The 21,633-nt window shown below is 43.5% G+C and overlaps 1 protein-coding gene across 3 annotated transcripts in view; it reads left to right on the forward strand.

Moving 5' to 3' along the window:
* DNMBP (dynamin binding protein) overlaps positions 1 to 21,633 on the forward strand; it is a 126,193-nt gene that overhangs the window by 81,739 nt on the left and 22,821 nt on the right. For 2 of the 3 annotated variants that reach the window (XM_023511613.1, XM_003787269.3), the window contains exons 5-6: positions 19,693 to 19,886; positions 20,709 to 20,808. In XM_023511613.1, coding sequence (XP_023367381.1) covers positions 19,693 to 19,886; positions 20,709 to 20,808 — 294 coding nt within the window. Of the gene's footprint in view, positions 1 to 1,948; positions 3,662 to 19,692; positions 19,887 to 20,708; positions 20,809 to 21,633 lie in introns of those variants that run through there. The other variant, XM_023511614.1, reaches the window with a different exon arrangement.

Genomic DNA, 21,633 nt, shown 5'->3' on the forward strand with positions numbered 1-21,633 from the left:
GCTACTTGGGAGGCTGAGGCAAGAGGATTGCTTAAGCCCAAGAGTTTAAGGTTGCTGTGAGCAGTGATGCCACTGCACTCTACCCAGGGCAATAACTTGAGACTGTGTTCCCCCTCCCCCAGAAAAAGAAAAGAAATAAGCAAGATTGTAGAATTTTAGATCTAAAGTGGCAAAGAAACCATTAGCTTCCTCATTTCCCATGTAAGAAGACTGGTAGCCAGAGAGATGAAGCATAGCTACAACTGGACATTAGCAGAAATTGAACTTCTGGGTGTCCTATGTCCTCCTCCCATTTGTTCTCTCTAAATTACACTGTTGCTCTGTTATATTAATAACTCATGGTAAAAGCTGTTCCAAATAATGTTGCCTTCCTATTTTCGGTGAACCACATCACAGTCTTTACTGGGTTTAGGCAATAAGTTATAGGTTACTGAGTTAGTCTGTACATGACCATCTTGTGTGTGACTGTGTTCTCTGTGGTTGGGTGGTGGGCCCCCGCTCTGGGGCAGGGTAGATCGGGACACAGAGGGAATGACAGTGGGAGGGGAGAGAAGCATGACTGCCTCAGTAGTGGTTCACTTCTTAATTAGACCAGGACAGTGTTTACTTGTTTATTCACTTGGTTTGAAGGAGATTAAGGTTTTATTACATTCTTAGTCTAGTGCCATGAAGTCAACCAGATCGGGGTTCAAATGTTGGATCAGTTATTCAAACTCTCACACTGTTTCTTTTATCTGTAATGAATGAAGGATAATATATACCCTCCTTGCAGAGAGGTGAAGATGGAAATGAAAACTTAAACCAACTTGCTAGTGTGATCACAGCACACAGGACACCCTGAAAACATAGAAGCTGCCAGGGCTGTCACTGCTGCTGCTGTGGGTTAGGAAGGCACAAGAGGACAGAGAAAGTGAACAGAAAACCTCCCTTAAACATCACATGGGACAGTCCAGAGACTCCTCCAGGAACTACAGAGAATCCAAAGGTTAGTAATAGCACATCAGGTGTTTGAAGAAAGGAGAAAGAGGTTGTGAAAGACAACAGAACCATAGCTAGTTACAGCTGGAGTGATCAGAGGAGTCAGCAAGGCCGACTGCCTCATTGTATAAGATGGGTAGATTGGGTCCCAGAGAGAATAACTAGTTTACTCAAGAATAAATTTCGAATTTTAACAAAGCATACAATCCTGGCCTCCTGAGGGCTCTTTATATTATTTCATGAACAGGGATTAGGTAAAAGTTCAAGGAATCATCCCTAGCCATCTGATAAATGACCAGACAACTAAAAGAGTAATCTCATTAAGGCCTTTTAGTATGTAACTCCTCTATTCAAAACCCTTCACTATCCATTGAATAAAACAAATAGCATTCATGTACTTTGGGACCCATACCAACCCACCCGTCCAGCCTTCTCTCTCATTCTTCCCGCATATTGTATCCTTCAAACTATTCCCCATTTCTTTCTTTCTTTTTTTTTTTTTTTTTGCTTTTGGCTGAGGCTGGGTTTGAACCCGCCACCTCCTGTATATGGGGCCAATACCCTACTCCTTTGAGCTACAGGTACCGCCCTATTCCCCATTTCCTGGTCCTCACCCATCTCCAGAGATCTTGGACTGTTCAAATGCCACTATTCCCAGGAAGCCTCCAGGGGGCCACCCCTGGGACTTCACTTTGTCTCCACTGCTGTTGGTGTTGGTTACACTGCGCTTACCACATTGGATCTTACTTTACAGTGTATTGCTCCTGCACTACAAGGCTGGGGCAAAATTGTTCCTTCTTTTCTACACTGTTGCATGTATGACAGGGATCTGTCTACTGTTTATTGGATGCAGATAAGTATTTTATACCTGCCTTTCTGATTTCTGGCCTCATGGTGCCAGCCCCATATACAGGAGGTGGCTGGTTCAAGCCCAGGCCCTGCCAAAACTGCAAAAAAAAAAAAAGGCAAAGCCCTCAAAGGAGCAAGAGTTCTGCCTCTAGGTAAAGGAAAGGGAGTCCTGAGAGTTTCAGATGTCCAAGGATAGGGAGGGTGGATTTAGAGGACAGGAAAGGGAAGTCCAGTTTGAGCGGAAAACGAGACCTTGTATTTATACCCCTGGTGGCTTACTAAAGGATTAAGGAGACTGATATGTGACCTCACCTGGGGCTTTTAAAGGGGGCTGTTTTTTTCACACAACTTTTTTTGCAAAGCCTTTAGAGTAGCAGAATGTTTCTATCTTCACCAAGTAAAGCAGCCAAACCAGTTTGACCAGCTTGAGGGAAACACCAAACAGAGTTGCCAACTCCAATCACATGAACTAGTTACTAATTATCTTCTGGCATCTGAGGGAAAAGATAGAGTAGCTCACTGATTGGATCCTGAGGTTGAAATAACTCCACATCTCTAGAAGCTCCAACCAACAGGAAGAGAGGCTCTCCAGTGCTTTGGGAGGTATTTTAAGCAGGATAGATCCAGCCTTAGGCTAGACTGCACCTGTCCAAAGCCCAACCCAGCCCATGGAAAGGAGAAACAAAACCTGTGTCTTTAAGCATAGTGAGTATGTGTGAAACCGAGGCGCCTAGCAAAGAAAGAGAAGTAGAAAATAAAAGGCACTGGGAGTACAGCGACTGCAAGAGCCTCCGGAAAAGGAATTATAGCGAGTGGGATGAACTTCACAGAGAAAATGACTGGGGGCCCAGGTACCAGGCCAGCCGCCAGAATCGGCCTTACAGAAAAAGGGATTGCGGATACTGGGATTTGGAGCAGAGTGAACCAAGCTACATGGACTATGGGGAAGCAGATGGAAGTGGAAAGGACTGTGTGTACCACAGAGGCTGTGATGGTTACGGGAGTCCAGAAAACGTAGATTATGGGACTACCAGCTCCAAGACGAAGGGTAACTGGCTAACAGGAAGCCCAACTGGGACTTGGAAAGCTGCAGGATACGGAGAGATGAATGGCTTTGCGGGTTGTAAGAATCCGGAGGACCCTAAAAAAACTGAACGACGGACTGGCAGTAGGAGTTTGGATGATTGTTTGGGAAATTTAGGTCAATCTGGAATGTGGTATATGGACCACAGGAATTTTAATTATAATCTTAAGAATTGTCAAGAAACTAATTTTTATTATAGAGATCTCAACAATTTATATCATGTTCCTGGGGATTATACTTATGGTCAATCTGTGGACTTTTTGGATCTGAAAGGTATCGATGAAGGTAAAGGATTTGTTAGACTCTATGAAGAGGACAGGAATGTTTATCAAAATGATAAAATCTATCCCAAAGCAAAGACTAATCCTGCAGATCAGGGTAATATTTATACAGAAAATAAGGGCTATGGTATTTTATTGGCAGATGTTGAATATGAGTCTCAAAATTACAGAGGAGCAGATTCTTTATATAATTTGGAGTATAATGGCAATGACAAACCAGAACTGATGGCACTAGGGGATGGCAGCATCATCCCAGAGGGTCAGCAGTATCAGTGTGCTAGGGGAGTGCAAGAAAGACATCATTTCAGGACTCCTCACAGCCCTTCTTTGGAGAAGAAGACCCAGCATTTAGAGGAAGAGAGAGAACTAAACGACCCAGAGACTTGGAGAAGGAATAGCTGTTTCCGCCGCACAGCACCCAGCACCCTGAGGCACTCAGAGTTTGTGCAAAACAGGAAGAAACCCCAAGGTATGAACTCAGCCAGCCTCCTGAGAAGGACAAAGCATAGAAATAGATTAAAAGGGGGTCAGAGCAGGTACCAGGAGCATTCGTGTACTCAAACGTGTGTCCCTAAGTTTTTATCATGTGTATCTTGAGTGAGAGCAACCTTAGGGATTCAGTTCTGTGAAAGGCATTGTAGACAACAAGGTTAAATGTAGTGTCATGAATATGTAGCATGCCAGATGCCATTCTCATGGGGATGTTCATTTATTCTTGGTTTCGTCAGGTCCCTCTAATCGCTAGTCTCTTTCCATTCTTTAATGTCTGTGCTTCTCTTGTGAGAACACCAAGTTAAAATTTATTTTCCTGGCATATTTTGTTCTCTTATTCCCTAAATTTCTGTAGACTTTAATAGAAAAGAAGTCTTGTCTTGTTTTATAGATTCTTCATTCCTTGACTTATAGGAAACTTAAGTGAATGATGAGCACTAAACTTCTCATGAGGTTCAGAAGATGATTCCTCATTGCGCTTTCTACACGTTAGGAATCCAGATGACTTCATCTCACCAAGCCTTAACTAAGTTATCTGCAAAATGGGACTCGTCAGAGTCTTTATCATGCCATGATTATTTCTTTCTTGTCATTATAGTATGTTTTCTTTTTCAGTTCTCTGAAATGAACTTTATTTATTTTTGCTGTGTTGTTTTTATGGTTACTGGATTCCCTGTTAAAAAAATTTTTTTTGTGTGTTATGTGTTGTCCTCACTTCAAGCAGCCTTTCTGGTTCTGCCCAATTTGGGGGCATTCAGGTTAGAGTTAGAGAATGTGAACATTCTGGAAATTCCACCTCATACCCTCCACGGAGTGGAAGCTTTCTTGTTTAGGTCTCCTTCAGACTGAGCTGGCTGGTGAGGTTTATTCTAGGGGTCCTCAAAGACTGAAAAGATAAGCCCTGCTGTGGTCCTGGATCCTCCAGGGTTCATCTGGTGGTCCTCCAACATGGGCTTCATTTACCTTGAGTTTCTAGGGCACCATTTGGGACAAAGCAGGCTCTGAGCCTGCACTTTCAAAGATAAAAATGAAACCAAACCCGGCTGTAGCTGAGAAGCTGAGGTATTTAGCTGCTCATCACCTTTTTTCTAAGTGCATTTTCTCTCTGAAATGATAGGGATTGGATGACTTCTAAATTCCTTCCAGCTCACAGAAAAAAAAAAAAGGAAGAAAAGGTCTGATTCTCTGATTCCTTGTATTGCTTTTCGTCTTTTCTCTTCCCTTCCCCCACATCTGTTCCTGCAGTGAACTTTGTTTCCTGCCTGTAGTTCCTTATTGTAGGAAGCCTCCTAACTATAATCGAAGTGTGCTTATTCTGTTTGACTTAACCGGAGTCAAACCATTCTCTGCAGTGTTGTAATGTGCCCTATGATCTCTCTGAAACCAGCTCGCCTTCACCTTTTATCATCTCCATTTTTACAACTATTTCTTTATATTTGAGGACTTAACTTTTGAAAGTACATTTATATTTAAGTGAATTGGCACCTCATTTTTTTACCCCTAGTATCCTCCTCAGCCTGTATTAGAAATCTTTCTACTCTCTAACTTTCTTTGTTGGCTGTCTCATAGCACATGCCTCACCCTTCCTGAATGTTACACAGTAACAACAGAAATTACAGAAATTACAGGCATGGGAGTTGGTCTGTTTTGAGTTCATATCTCAGCTCCAGAGCCAGGCACAGTGGCACACACCGGTAATCCCAGCTACTTAGGAGGCTGAGGCAGGAGGATCACTTAAGGCCAGAAGTTCTAGACCAGCCTAGGCATCATTTCTTAAAAAAAAAAAAATTTTTTTTAAACTAGCTGGATGTGGTGGCACACACCTCTAGTTCCAGCTGCCCAGGAGGTGGAACAGGGCATTAAGAGGATCCCTTGAGCCTAGGAGTTGGAGGCTGCAGTGAGTTATGATCTATGATCATGCCACCAAACTCCAACCTGGGCAACCCAGTAAGACCCTTTCTTTAAAAAAAAATAAAAAGAGGCTCGGCGCCTATAGCTCAACCGGCTAAGGCGCCAGCCACGTACACCTAAGGTGGTGGGTTCGAATCCCCAGCCTGGACCCGCCAAACAACAATGACGGCTGCAACCAAAAAATAGCCGGGCGTTGTGGCGGGCGCCTGTGGTCCCAGCTACTTGGGAGGTGGAAGCAGGAGACTTGCTTGAGCCCAGGAGTTGGAGGTTGCTGTGAGCTGTAATGCCATGGCATTCTACCCAGGGGGACAGCTTGAGGCTCTGTCTCAAAAATAATTAATAAATAAATAAATAAATAAAAAGAAAGAGAAAGAGGGGCGGTGACTGTGGCTCAGTGGGTAGGACGCTGGCCCCATATACTGAGGGTAGCGGGTTCAAAACTGGCCCCAGCTGAACTGCAACAAAAAAATAGCTGGGCATTGTGGCGGGCACCTGTAGTTCCAGCTACTCAGGAGGCTGAGGCAAGAGAATCGCCAAAGCTCGGGATTTGGAGGTTGCTGTGAGCTATGTGATGCCCACGGCACTCTACTGAGGGCAATGAAGTGCCCTCAGTACAAAAAAAAAAGAGAGAGAGAGAAAGAAATAGCTCCACCGTTTACCAATAATGTAACTTTAGACAAATTACAACCACTTGGATTCCTCTATTTGTATGACGATAATAGTACCTGTCTCATAAGATAGTATAAATAAATCACTTAATTACATGTCTGGAACATAGTAGTTGCTCATAAATTAACATTTCTTTGCATTTTATCTACCCATTTCTCTTTCCGTTTACAAGTTGCCCCACCAGACTGTCACTTCATCATCCCCTGTCTCTGAGATCCAAATTGATAGTCACTGCTCCCCACGGATATCTGCCCTTAGATGTGGAAACATCTCAAGTTTAATCGTCCCAGTGGATGCCCCATCCTTTCCTCCCCTCATCCACTCCCACTCTTCCCCACCACACTTCTGCTCTGGGTGAGAAACACAGGCCTGTTTACTAGCTGCTCCCCAGACTACTGCCAGGCCACGTACTCAGTCTGTCTACCAGGGTTTCTTTCCTCATCTGCCTTAATAGTTCATTCTCCTGGGGAGGCCTCCATGTGAGGTTAGTTAGGGCAGGTCTCCCCATTCCTGAGAGGGAGGAGAGAGTCCTTACTCCTAAGGTGCAGATCTTCCGAGGTTTCACTGGAAAACTGGAAGTGTCTGTTGAACCTCCTCATTTGGAGGGACTCAGATTTCAAACTGTCTTCCAGCACCACACAGAGGTGGGACATCTGGGCTTCTCTGCTTTCGGGTGGTGTTTTCTGCTGGGTTCCTTGGAGTTTCATCACTTGTGTGCCCAGCTCAAGAATTTGAGAGGAATTCCTCCACAGATTCTGGGGATCTCCTCTTAGTGGCTTCCTCTTTTCTGAGATTTCTGCCTTAATATCAAGGCTCTTTAGAGCCTCTAGACTTGAACCTCTGGCTCCTTGGCCCAGGAAAATGGCTGCTTGCTGGCTTTCCTCTCTTGCTTCATTCCCTGGTTTGTAAAAGACTGAGGAGTACCTGGGGATATTGGATAAATATGGATCTTACCTAAGTTTGCTTTCCTGGTGAGTCACTTTCCCTCTAGTTTCTACCTGCTTTTGATTGCTTTTCAATGACTGCATGTAGTTATTTTCTTAAGTAGCTTGTAAAGAGTTGTTAGTAGTTATCAGCAGGGAGGATATTACAATGTGAGCTCCTCTGCTGTTACTTAGCCAAGGGTTGACACTAAGTCATTTGCCAATAATATAAATAGTTATGATCAGAAGGGGACCTGTTTCAAATTCCATGAAACCTATGTTGAATTTAAGTGGTATTAGGATATCTAAATGAAGAGCTCTTGTAGAGAAAAATATGAAATTCAGATAAGATTTAAGGCTAAAGTTTCAGGGTTGGAAGGCTACAAGGTAGGACCCTCTTATATTATTACTAGAAGGAAACTTACATATCAACAAATCCAGTGTTTTTATAAATAATGTATGACTATTCATGATTGAGTCTTGAAACTTATCTAATAAGTTACAACTGGCATTTCTGAAAATATAAAAGTGAATTTAAAAAATGTTCAAGCCAGGTGTGGTAGCTCATGCTTATAACCCCAGCACTTTGGGAGGCTGAGGCAGAAAGATCAATTGGGTCAGGAGTTTGAGACCAGCCTGGGCAACACAGCAAGATCCTATCTCTACAAAAATAGAAAAATTAGCTGGGTGTGGTAGTGTGTACCTGGAGTCCCAGCTACTCAGGAGGCTGAGGTAGGAAGATTGCTTGACCGCAGGAGTTTGAGGTTGCAGTGAGCTGTGATGATGTCACTGTACCAGTATTTGCTTGAGTTATTAGAAAAGACTTTTGGGAGACATTTGAAGTTGGTTAAAAGTTAAAGGAATAATGGAATTGAGATAGGTAGAGAGAACTTTCTTGGTTGGGGGAACTTTATAAGTAAAGATCCAGAGTTATAGGTTAGGCGTGGTGGCTTAACACCTGTACTCCCAGCACTTTGGGAGTCTGAGGCAGGCGGATCACTGGAGGCCAGCTTGGGCAACCCAGCAAGACCACATATCTACATAAAATATAAAAAATTAGCTGGATGTGGTGATGTGCATTTGTAGTCTCAGTTAATTGGGAGACTGAGGTGACAGGATCACTTGAAGTCAGGACTTTAAGGCTATAGAAAGCTATGATCCCACCACTGCACTCCAGCCTGAGTGACAGAAAAAGATCTTGTCTCAAAAGCATAAGGTAAATATCCAGAGCTGTGGTGACAAAGATGTCTGGAAGGTGGCGAGGAGCACAGTGGTAGAAAGAGCTAAAGCATTGCAATCTTAGAAGCCAGGTGGGGCCCGGGACAGGGTTCACATCTATAATCCTAGCACTCTAGGAGGCTGAGGTATGTGGATTGCTTGACCTCAGGGGTTCAAGACTAGCCTAAGCAAGAGCAAGACCCCATCTCTACTAAAAATAGCTGGGTATTTTGGCAGGCTCCTGTAGTCCTAGCTACTCAGGAGCTGAGGTAAGAGGGGCTCTTAAACCCAGGAGTTTGAGTTTGCTGTGAACTATAACGACACCATAGTTCTCTACCCATGGTGATGGAGTGAGACTCTCCAAAAAATGAAGCCAGATGAGAGTTTGAATGGGAGCCTGAGGAGAAAGTCAAAGCAGGGCCTGTACATGGTGAGTCACCTCCACAGATGTATCACTGACACTGAGTTGATGCCTTCTTGGAGGGAAGCAACAGCTGGGGAAGGAAGCAGGTTATCTGAGAACGAAGCCCAGGAGTTGCCCACAGTTGTGGGGTGGAAGGAGGGGAGGCCAGTAAGAAGGATGGGGCAAGAGAGTTTGAGGGGCTCTGGAGCAAATCAGAGAATTTAGAGACACGACCAACACTTCAGTTGCCACCAGGAAATCAAGGAGAATGCCATTGGATTTGTCGTGGAGGTTATTAGTTGACTGAAAAGACAATTTTACTAGAGGAGTGAGAATGCAGAATCCTAAAGGACCTGGGGAGTGAGGTGATAGAGGGAAACTATGTAGACCTTTCCCAGCAACTATGGAAGAGATGTGACTCTAGCTACAGGGGCTCAGTTGGACAGTTTTCATGTGTTTATTAAATTTCTAAAATCAGGGTATAAATGTTTGTTTGAAGGTAAATGAGTGGGTAGGAGGGAAAGGAGAAGGCAAGAGGAAATACTGTGTGTCCCCGAAAATAAGGCACTGTCTTATATTTATTTTTTCTCAAGAAGACACACTAAGGCTTATCTTCAGGGGATGTCTTATTTTTATTAAGTATAATACAACGATCTACATTTATTCCAATACAGTTAAGTTGTCTTCTTCTGGAACCTGACATGGGGAGCCGACCTTGTTGGTGGGGCTGGCGCTAGTGATGCATGAACTCCTTTCCCCTAGCCATTTGCACATGGGCAACTGTGGTTACCACATGCACATCTGCACAAGTGTCAAGGGCTTGGAGAAAGGAGATGTGGCAGGTAAAAGGCATTCCAGTCTTCCTTACTGCTTGGGGCCGAAATGCATAGCCATGCCCATCACTAGGTCTTATTATCGGGTAGGGCTTATATTTAACAAATGCATAGAAATCCTGCTAGTGCTTATTTTTTGAGTAGGTCTTATTTTTGGGGAAACACGGTAAATGTAGGGCCCTATTTCTTTTCTTTTTTTTTTTTTTGCAGTTTTTGGCTGGAGCCAGGTTTGAACCTGCCACAGCTGGTATGTGGGGCCGGTGCCTTACTCCTTTGAGCCACAGGCATTGCCCAGGGCCCTATTTCTTTAAGAATTGGGGATAGTTGAAACTTTAGAGAAAATAAGTTACTCCTCTTCTGAGATTAAACACTTTGGTCTGGCTGACTCCTATCCAACTCAAAGACCCTGCTTCTTGGGATGGTTGAGTTGAATTTTTAAGAAGCTAGGCTGTCTGTTTTCTTCTGAAGCCATTATCTGTGTTATTTTTGTATAATGTTCTATCAACAATGAAGAAGTATTGGTCTGGGGAGATCACAGGTCTTTCTCTAAAAGCAAGAGATATCAAGAAAAGGCAAGAAATTGAGGTAGGATAGGAAGATGTGATTTATCTTTTTTTTATTTTTTATTTTATTGAGACAGAGTCTTACTGTATTGCTCTTGGTAGAGTGCCCTGGCATCCCAGCTCACAGCAACCTCAAACTCTTGGGCTTAAGCCGTTCTCTTGCCTCAGCCTCCTAAGTAGCTAGAACTACAGGCACCCACCACAATGCCCTACTCTTTTTAGAGACGAGTTCTCACTCTGGCTCAGGCTGGTCTTAAACCTGTGAGCTCAGGCGATCCAGCTGCCTCGGCCTCCCAAGTGCTAGGAATACAGGTCTATTCCACTGTGCCCAGCTTATCTTCTTGGAGGAAACATTAAGTATTTGCAAACTTCTTATAATATCCAAATAGGAGCTCAGAATCCTGATACTCCCACCTAATACCAGTGTTTTCTGATTTGGTATTTCTTTTTTTTGCAGTTTTTGGCCGGGGCTGGGTTTGAACCCCCCACCTCTGGCATATGGGGCCAGCGCCTTACTCCTTTGAGCCACAGGCACCGCCCTTGATTTGATATTTCTTGAGACACCAGGAAGTGCCCATGGCTGTGCATAAATATCAGGCTGCCAAGCTACAGGAGTGTGACACACTGGTAGTCATCTCTAGTAGAAGGTTATGTTTGTGGGGCTCCACAGCAGACCTGGTTCCACAGTATCAAGAAACCCTTTTCTTTAAGTGGCAGAGACAAATGAATGAAATATATTGCATTTTGATTGAATCTGAAACATCAAAATCATACCTATTACTGCTAAGTAATAAAGACTACTGCTGTTAAGTGCCGGTCACTGAGCTACATATCTCAGGGTAGGCATATGTAGGTTAGGTGTATGTAGGTTAAGTATATGTTAAGTGTGCGGGACAGTCCAGAAGAGTCTAAGCTCTATGATGGGAATGAATGAAGATGATGTTTCCAAAATCTAACATAGTACTTGGCATCTAATAAGTGCTCAGTAAATACTTGTTGTCAGTGAAATAGTCTACTTTAGGTGCCAGAACTCAGATATCAAAAGATAATTAGCAAGAGTTATTTTGTGTTGCCACCAGAGAGGGAAGTTTAGAACAAAGAGTAATCCAAGGAGTAGAGAAGTTCATGGAGAAGCTGGAACTTGAGCCTTAGAAGACAGTGAGTGAGCAGAAAGGATGGAAAAGGCTGAGAGGCAAGTTGTCACATTCAAGAAATGATAAGGAAACAAATAATTAAGCTTTGTTGTTACAGGTGTCATAATAGCACAGGTGGCCAGTTCTCTGGGCTCTCTGAGAGGAAATGACTAACTGTCTGGGTGAGTCCAAAGAGGCCTCACATAGTGATGATATTCCTTGCAGAACCAGTTAGAGGCTACTGTGTCTTTACCAGGTTGAGAGGAGTAAATAATGGTAAAGAGTGGGAAGTCATGTAAGAATCTGGAGCTGGAAATGACCAAAGAGGCCCAACTCCTTGAGCTCAGGAGTCCAAGACCAGCCTGAGCAAGAATAAGACCCCATCTCTGCTAAAAATAGAAAAACTAGCTGGTTGTTGTGGTGGGCACCTGTGGTCCCAGCTACTTGGGAGGCTGAGGGAAGAGGAGCTCTTGAGCCCCGGAGTTTGAGCTTGCTATGAGCTGTGATGATGCCATGTGAAACACATGTGAAAACAATATCTGAGAGAGGTGGTATAACACGTCCAAGGTCACACAGGTGTGGGGAGAAGCAGGACCAGAGCTGAGGTCTTCTGACTTTTAGTCTGAGTGCTTTATTCACTGTTCCCGCCACCCAGATCCAGTAGCAGTTCCAATTATATCCCCAGCACCACTTTGAGAGACTCAAGGGAAGGATGACTTAAGATCAGGAGTTCAAGACCAGTCCAGGCAACACAGTGAGACCCTGATCTCTACAAAAATTTAGAAAGTGAACTGGATGCTGTGACCTGTGCCTATAGTCCTTCTACTCAGGAGGCTGAGGCAGAAGGATTGCTTGAGCCCAAATCTGCAATGAGCTATGATGATGCCACTTGCACTGCACTGCAGCCTGGGCAAAGCAAGATCCTGTCTCCAATAAATGAAAAAAAAAATAACACTTTTCACATATTTTTGTTGGCTGATGTTATACTCAAAATTTGCTTGTTAAACAGTGACAATTCATTCCTTACCGTTTTTACAAAAACTATGCCCTGTTGATTATTTTACTTGTGCTATCTAAAGATTAAAAAAATAATCTTACAGTTTTAAGCACACCTTATCAGGAGTTATATGTATTTGGTGAGTGTTCAAAAATGGAGTTTCATTTACTGCTGCTTTATTTATTTATTTATTTATTTATTTATTTTTGAGACAGAGTCTCAAGCTGTTGCCCTAAGTAGAGTATTGCATCACAGCTCACAGCAACCTCAAACTCTTGGGCTTAAGCAATTCTCTTGCCTCAGCCTCCGGAGTAGCTGGGACCACTGGCACCCACCACAACACCTGGCTATTTTTTGTTGTTGTTCTAGTTGACATTGTCATTTGGCAGCCCTGGGCCGGATTCGAATCCGCCAGCTCCAGTGTATGTGGCTGGTGCCCTAGCTGCTGAGCTACAGGCGCTGACCCTGCTGCTGCTATTTAACTCACTATCCTGGAACATAAGAAGTTGTGGACTCTTGACTCCTGTTTGTGGTTCTGAGGCCCTATGGGGACCTGGAAAGAGGGGGAAATGGGAGCCTTTAGAATAGTCATTCTCAACCTTCCTAATGCTGTGGCCCTTTAATACAGTTCCTGTGGGTCACGACCCACAGGTTGAGAACCGCTGCTTTAGAACAAGGTCTCAGAGGTGGTGTCCCTACCAGAAGGGATTTTACTTAAGGCTGCTTGCCAAAATAGCAGGCATTACTGAGCAAAAGCCACCAGGAAAGCTTTTTTAGTTGCTGTTGAGATACAGGATATAAATGTTAATACATTCACTTCTGAGGTTTGGGGATCCAGGAAGAGTCTTCCCTGAGCCTGCAAAAAAGAAAGTGACCACAGCATTGGAAGTTTTACATAGAGCAGAATAAAATTTCTCCAAATAGACATAAAGTAGGTGCTAAAGGAAAAGCAATGGGGGCTGGGTGGGCTGGCTGACGTGGTGACATGGAAAACCAGGGCTTAGGATTCCTCCAGGCGGGGCTGGGGAGGGGAAAGATGAGCCAATTCACAGAAAGATTACTTTCTCTCTGGGTTTGCTACCAAAGGACTGCCTCTGAGAGACTGCTAGTGGGCGATCGTGGATCTCTTTCTTTTACAAATTGGTATTTCAACAGTGTTTTATTACCTATTTTCTTTATTTAAAGTGATTAATAGATCTGGAAAAAAACCTCAGATTATTAAAAAGTGAAGAAAGTTTGAAATGGATTAACAGGGTAATTGGGAGCTGACTGTTAGTATTAGAACCATTATCATTTTCTAGCAAATGCTCTTTTTTCCACTTTATTATTCTTAATCATCACTATTACATACATGTTCACCATAGAAATACTAGAAAAGGGAAAAAGTAAAAAGAAAGAGAAAAAAATCAGTTTCTATTTTCTTCAACAATTTTTCCTTTTCAAAATGTGCATTTAAAATACTTTTACCTTTTTTGGTTGGGCCCAGTGGCTCACACCTATAATCCTAGCACTCTGGGAGGCTGAGGTGTATAGATTGCTTGAACTCACAGGTTCAAGAACAGCCTGAATAAGAGGGAGACCCCATCTCTACTAAAAATAGAAAAACTGAAAAAAAAATTTTCCTTTTTAATGAAACTATCTTTTTTTTTTTTTTGACGCAGAGTCTGACTATGTTGCCCTCAATAGAGTGCTGTGGCGTCAAGCTCACAGCAACCTTAAACTCTTGGGCTTAAGTGAGTCTCTTGCCTCAACCTCCCAAGTAGCTGGGACTATAGGTGCCTGCCACAACGCCCAGCTATTTTTTGTTGCAGTTGTCATTGTTGTTTAGCTGGCCTGGTCTGGGCTCAAACCCACCACCCTTGGTGTATGTGGCCGGCACCATAACCACTGTGCTACGAGGGCCAAACCAAAACTACCATTCTTTTATAAATTGTCTTGTAACCTGCTTTTCTCAGCAACATGCTATTAGATCTCTTTCTGCTAACAACTATAAATTTCTATCTTTTTTTGAGAGTCTCTTAAGCTGTTGCCCTGGGTAGAGTGCTGTGGTATCATAGCTCACAGCAACCTCAAACTCCAACTCAAGCGATCCCTTTGCCTCAGTTTTTCTGTTTTTAGTAGAGTCAGGGTCTTGCTTTTGCTCAGGCTGGTCTCAAACTATGAGCTCAAGCAATTCACCTGCCTTGGCCTCCCAGAGTGCTAGGATTACAGGAGTGACCTACTGCCTGGCTTACCCAGGCCATTTTGAGGAAATTTTGGTTATTTCTGTTTAGGTTGTTTCTAAACTTTTGAAAACATTCCCAAGCATCCCTCTATGAATATATTTGTATACTTGTTCCTTTTTTACTTAGAATAAATTCCTAAAGGAAAGGTCCTAGGTTAAAAGATTTGATTTTTTTTAGAAATAGAGGAAATATTAAGGTTTTTATCTACTCCCTTATACTTCTTTGCCCTCTGCTTTAATTTTTAAAATCAAAGGACATAATAAAACAGGACTTGCCCTCGATTTCACATAATTTTTGCCGTAAATTATCTATAATACTGCTTAATATTTACTATGTGTGAGATGACTAGATTTTATTCTGTCCAAAGATTTATAATTTGTTATACTGAGTGTGGTTTTATAGCTATAAACATATGAATACTTGAATAAGTAGAACCTCCATAGTTGACCACCTCCTTAAGTTGACCTTATTTTCATGGACTGGACATGTACCACATGTAGACCTCAGTACAGGTGGCCTAGTTCCTATGTTGACCTCGTTGGTATATTGACTGATTTGTTCCAGTCCCTTGGATGATGATCTTTAAGGAGATTCTACTGTAGTATATGCTGCATATGTCCATCATTGTTCAGTCTTATTGGGTACGAACTGTGGTTCTAAAGATTAGATTAAATTGTACTTTAAATATGTACCACTTCAGCATTAGCTACCAGAAAACCACCAAAACCCAGAAGTGGGATTCTAGGTCATAACTCACGTGATTTACTGCCTGGGAAAAGAACTGGAGGCAGGATAGCCATTGGTTAAGAGTATAGACCAGGCTCAGTGCCCATAGCTCTGTGGTTAGGGTGCTGACACACTGGGGCTGGTACCAGCCCAGGTCTACTAAACAACAATGACAACTATAGCAAAAAAAAAAAAAAAAATAGCTGAGCGCCTGTAGTCCCAGCTACTTGGGAGGCTGAGGCAGGAGAATCGTTTCAGCCCAAGAGTTTGAGGTTGCTGTGAGCTGTGACACCATAGTCCTTTAGGAGGGCAGAGCCCGACATAGTGAGACTCTGTCTCAAGAAAAAAAAAGAAAGAATGCACATTGTTGTGCAACTTTATTCTCCTTGGGTTCCTTAGAAGTGTAAATGTGTGCAAGACAGGAGTGTGAAGGGGCACCAAGCCCCTGTGAGTCACTCTTTTCGTCCTTGCTGGAGCCGTCCTTTCACTTGAACGGCTGGGATCTGCTTCGGTGCCCACGGGAGGAGGTCTGGGGTCCCTTGGCAAAACCCCGGAAAGGGACAGCAGAAAGAGGGCCCCTGGGGTGACAAGTTAGGCAACTGCTGCCACTTTACAGTTTGGCCTCTCGTTACAAGAGATGGATTAGCCTTTGGAATACATCCCTGAAAGGGGCCTCACCCGTCGTCCCCAAACAAAAACAAACGAAAACCACACACAGTTTAGTAGAGAGAAGAAAAAGCAAAAGATAGGAATCTTGGATTAAACTTCCTGAGGTGGAATTTCGAGGGTTTAGGACCAGGGGAGGAAAGCGAAGGAGACGAGGGTTGTGGAGCTGGGGCAGAGCTCTGGCACGTCGCGGTCCAGGGAGCGGAGGGTTCCAGCTCCGTCCTTTAGGACTGGCCGTGCAGAGATAGCCCGGGTGACTCGGCCGATTCATATGTAAATGCTGGAAGCCGGGTGGAATGCTGGCCGTGTACAAAGGGTTTTAGGGGACTGAGGAACATTCCAGAGTCCTGGGAAGGTTCTGCTCGGCTGGCTTACACCCCGCCCCGCCCGTCCGTGCCGCACACTCGGGTGCTGCAGGTACGTCCCGGGGCTGCGGAGCCGGCGCGGGAGGAGCTGGGACTCGTGGCTTCCTCGTCCCCGCTCCCGGGCACTTGCGACTAGCGGGCACTCAGAGATTTTCTCCACCGGCAATAGAGCCAGCTCACCGCAGCCAGGGCAGTGTGCGTGCCTTTGCTTTTTAACTCTGTTTTGAAGTGTGTGATGGAGTTATGAGAAGCTGTGAGTTGACGCCACCCGTCTTACTCCTTGGGGACGTGAGCCCGGTGATCGCGCCCTAACCTGAACCGGGCGGAGGAGTCTTGAGAAGGATGGAAGCGGGACGGAGGGGAGGAGGCGGCGAGGAAGGGGAGCAACTGCCATCAAAAAACAACCCCCCCCCCAAATTATTTTAGCTCGGAAAGTAAATTCATGCTACCGTCCCAGCTAAACACCTGCAGGGCTTTTCCAGGTTGAAAGTGAGCGCTCAATCGGCACGTTTTATTGATTGGTTGTACAGGACCTCTGATTCCTCCGTGTGCTCGCTCATCCCCAGATTGTATTGTTCTTACCGAAGAATAGAATTTTAGCGTCTCCACAGGGCATTTTCTTGTTGGTGCATTTGCCCTTAATCTGGTGTGGCCGGCATCTTCCGGCTCATGGTGAGAAAAGTACTAACTTTCCTTAGCTCATTAACCTTGGTTAATTCACTCAACTGCTCTGCAGAGCAGCTATTATCCTTCTTTTACAGATGAGGAAATTGAAGCCCAGAGATAAAAGTACACTTCTCCAGCGCTTCCCAGCCCTGTGTTGGGACGTGCAAGGTTCAAAATCTGTTTTCACTGCAGCTGGCTAAGGCTTTGGGCTACCTTCTCTCACTTGGTTGTCCCAGATACTAAAATTGTGGAGTAGGTTTTTCTTAGAATATATGTGGAATAAGGGGAAAACATTTTTTACACTTGGAGACATTTCAAGCCAGACTTTTTTTTTTTTTTTTAGTTAATCCTTGTGAACTCTTTGAGTATAAATTAATATATTTGTGGAAACGGAAGTTCATCTGTTAACTTCAGAAACATCTCAGGTTTTGTTAAATTGCTGATACCCGGGTCCCATCCAGATTTGCAAAATCAATCTCAGGAGTGGTGTCCAGGAAACCACCATTTAGCGAAAACACCCTACAGGGTTTTTTAAAGGTTATTCAAAAGCTTCTAAACTCCATGCTGGCCTGGCTTTTAATTGATGAGTACTGTGTGATTGCTGGTACTTTGTGCTTTCAACCACTATAATTAACAGAATTTCACTCCGGGGAGAGAGTGCTGTAGTTTCCAGGAAGTTTTTAATATTTGAAGCAAATAAGCCCCTGACCTTTTCTAGTTATGATTCTAGGCTATGATACAGGATTAAGTACATAGGATTTGGATTTAAATATATTTAGGTTCTAATTCCAGAACTGCCATTTAGTCCTACATAATCGCAGACAAACTGGCCAGCTTCTCAAAGCCTTGGTTTTATTATTAAATGATAGAAAAATGATCTCAAATGACCTTCAAAATTTTTGTTTTTTGGAGAAAAGTCTTACTCTGTGGCCCTGGGTAGAGTGCCATGGTGTCCTCATAGCTCATAGCAACCTCAAACTCCTCTGTTCTGATTCCCCTTGCCTCAACCTCCGGAATAGCTGGGACTACAGGCATCTGCCACCACACTGGCTAATTTTTTCTGTTTTTAGTAGAGACAAATCTACCTTTTGCTCAGGCTGGTCTCAAACTCCTGAGCTCAGGCAGTCCACCTGCCTCGGCCTCCCAGAGTGCTAGATTACAGGTGTGAGCCACTGTGTCTGGCCTAATTTTGATATATTAAATAAGTACAGGGATATAATCAGTAAAGTATGTAGCATGTGATTGGAATTCAATACATATTCTCCCTTTCCAGAGCTTTTTAATCTATTTAAAATGAGTTCCTTTTCTCAACTTGCCCCTAATGACATATTTAGAACTGAAAATCTGTTGTATTGAAATCACAAATCTTTTTTTTTTTTTTGAGACAGAGTCTCACAATGTCACCCTCAATAGAGTGCTGTAACATCGTAGCTCACAGCAACCTCAATTGCTTAACCTTGGGCTTAAGCAATTCTCTTGCCTCAGCCTCTCAAGTAGCTTGGACTATAGGCACCCACCACAATGCCTGGCTATTTTCTTGTTGCAGTTGTTATCGTTGTTTACCTGGGCTGGGCTGGACTTGAACCTGCCAGCCTTGGTACATGTGGCTGGTGCCGTAACCCCTGTGCTACAGGCATCAAGCCAGAAATCACAAAAAATTTGAAACAAGACCATTAAAAGTAAATTTTATAGCTAGGTATGGTCTTCCTGCTTCAGCCTCCCAAGTAGCTGGGACTATAGGCACATGCCTGGCGAATTTTTCTATTTTTAGTAGAGATGGGGTCTCACCCTCGCTCAAGCTGGTCTCAAACTCTTAAGCTCAAGCAGTGAGCTGCCTTGAGTGCTAGGATTACAGTCATGAGCTACCACTCTCAGCCTTGATTAAGGTTTTCATGGAGAGAATCTAAATTTTTTATCTGTTTTATTATATATTAATATTAATCCACCATCAGAGTGTCTGGAAAATGATAGGCCCTACAGTTGTCTAGATCTCTAATAATAATTCTTTTGACATCGTTTATATTCCCCATAATATTTTAAGTACTGTATCTTTATTTTTAGTTTTCAGCTTAGTATTTCTGCTATTTGACATCATGGAACAGGTTTTATATCTGACATCAGGAAACCAGGCTTGGTACAACCAGACTTTTTTTTTTTTTTTTAGAGATGGAGTCTCACTTTGTCACCCTTGGTAGAGTGTCATGGCATCACAGCTCACAGCAACCTCCAGCTCTTGGGCTTAGGCAATTCTCTTGCCTCAGCCTCCCAAGTAGTGAGGACTACAAGAGCCCACTACACCCAGCTATTTTTTGTTGCAGTTTGGCTGGGGCTGGGTTTGAACCTGCCACCCTCAGTATATGGGGCCAGCACCCTACTCACTGAGCCACAGGTGCCACCCAGACCAGACCATTTTTAACCTCTTGTAAGGAGCTTGTAGACACTGATTTGTCCTTTTGAAATGGGCCAGCTACTCCTTTTTAGGACAAATTCTCCAAATGGTATTGCATAGGTGGGAAAAGTTCTCTCTGCAGGGGTGGCTTCCTATGCACTTCAGCTGTCCGTTTTAGAACTGACAGGTATGATCAGATTTCCAGGTGGTCAGCAGCAGTGAGAACTTTGACTCTCGAGGAGTGTGTTCTCTGGACTCAGACTATTGAAGACTCCTGTTTTCACACCCAGAGCTGCTGACCAGTTCTCTTTTCCCTTCTAGAAATGACGCTCCTCTCCTCCCAATCTTCATCACTGGTGGCCTCTCCTGGGTCTATGTCCACTGAAAACCCAGAGCAAAGGATGCTGGAGAAGAGAGCCAAGGTGGTAGAAGAACTTCTTCAGACGGAAAGAGACTACATTCGGGATCTGGAAATGTGTATTGAGCGGATCATGGTACCCCTGCAGCAGGCACAGGTGGGAACTGTGGGGGAACCAGTGAGATAGACTGGGAATATGGTCCTCTAAGTAGGAAGCACTAGGCTATGTGAGCTTTCACCACAGAGATTAATTGGGTTTGAAATAAAGGCTGTGACTGTGGCTGCTGCTCTTAATCAAGAGCCCCATGATACATGTGTCATCATCAGCTGAAACCTTTAGTTTCAGCTGTAACCTTTAACCTATCACTTGTCAAGTTTCCTATTAACCTACCAGACTTAATACAGTAACCCTAGGACATCTCCTCTTTCTAGGGCTCTAAAAACAGGTCCAGGGAGTCTGAATAGTGGCTCTGCTGGGAAGACTGTATAATAGTATGACAAAGTCTTGGAGTAAGGGTTCTCTGATTTTCTTATCTGCTCAGACTCTTACATCTGCACAGGCTAGGGACTTTTCTAGGTGCTGGATAAGGAAAGGGGAACATATCCCAGGGAGTTACTTGACCACCTAGGCTGGGCTTGGGTTTATATTCTCAAGGCCTTCATTCCCAAGAACTTCTGTAGCTAGTGGGCAGTGCCATCAGATGGGTGCTGGTGACAGTTTGTAGCCCAGTTTATTTACAGGCCAAATTGGTTGGTTCCACAGTCACTTTACTAAGAAGCTGGTCAGGAGAGCAGAGAATACTTGAAGGACAAAGTGTGACACTAAGGATAATGTTAGATGTTTCTATTCTAGAAACTTTGTCAAAGTGAGTAAAGAGAATATGTTGAGCAATTTTCATATAGTCCTTGAAGAGATATATGAGTGATACACTGTTGATTTCATTTCCATGCATTTTTATATTTTGTTTCCCTTTCTCAGGTACCAAACATTGACTTTGAGGGACTTTTTGGAAATATGCAGATGGTGATTAAAGTATCAAAGCAATTATTGGCTGCTCTGGAAATCAGCGATGCTGTAGGTATGAGCCCTTGCCATCGTTTAAGCAGCAGCTTTTTAAAAAACTTCATATGTTGGGTGAGGGGCAGGAAGCTTCTGATATTATGCCAAGGAAATGCAGCGTTACTTAAACCACAAACTGTCTCCAGCACCCATCTCTGCTTCTTGTATCTCAGGCGGCTTTGAGGTAGGATGCTAGCAATAGTATGTTTTTCAGACTGATCGTGGCAGCCCATTACTGGGTCATGAAATCAATTTGGTGGTTCCCACCCAGTACATACATATTTTTCAATAAAATAGAAAATATTAGTAGTTACTGTTTATAATACATTCTGAAAATACTATTTTTAAAAACTTATTTGCATTCCACATACATGCACGCCAAGATGTGATTTAAAATTTATTGTATTTATTGATGTGGGACATTGTCTCTATAAAAACAAAAATTCTTGACAAAGTCTTACTTTGTCACCCTCGGTAGAGTGCTGTGGTGTCACAGCAACTTCCAGCTCTTAGGCTTAGGCGATTCTCTTGCCTCAGCCTCCCGAGTAGCCGGGACTATAGGCATCCACCACAACGCCCAGCTATTTTTTTGTTGCAGTTTGGCCTGGAGCTGGGTTCAAACCTGCCACCCTCAGTATATGGGGTCGGCGCCCTACTCACTGAGCCACAGGCGCTGCCTGTCAAGAATGTTTTTAAAACATTCATTCATAATAAAAAAAAATCAGGTTAAAAATTTTTTTAAAAATATTCATCTATTTCTTACACATAAGGAAACTGGTTATCTGTCGCTAGCAGCTTAAAATTTTAAACGTTTCACTTCACAGACTCTTTTGGTCAGGAATCT

Source organism: Otolemur garnettii, unplaced genomic scaffold (genome assembly GCF_000181295.1).
Source record: "Otolemur garnettii isolate 467f Iridium unplaced genomic scaffold, OtoGar3 scaffold00021, whole genome shotgun sequence".
Taxonomy (NCBI): Eukaryota; Metazoa; Chordata; class Mammalia; order Primates; family Galagidae; genus Otolemur; species Otolemur garnettii.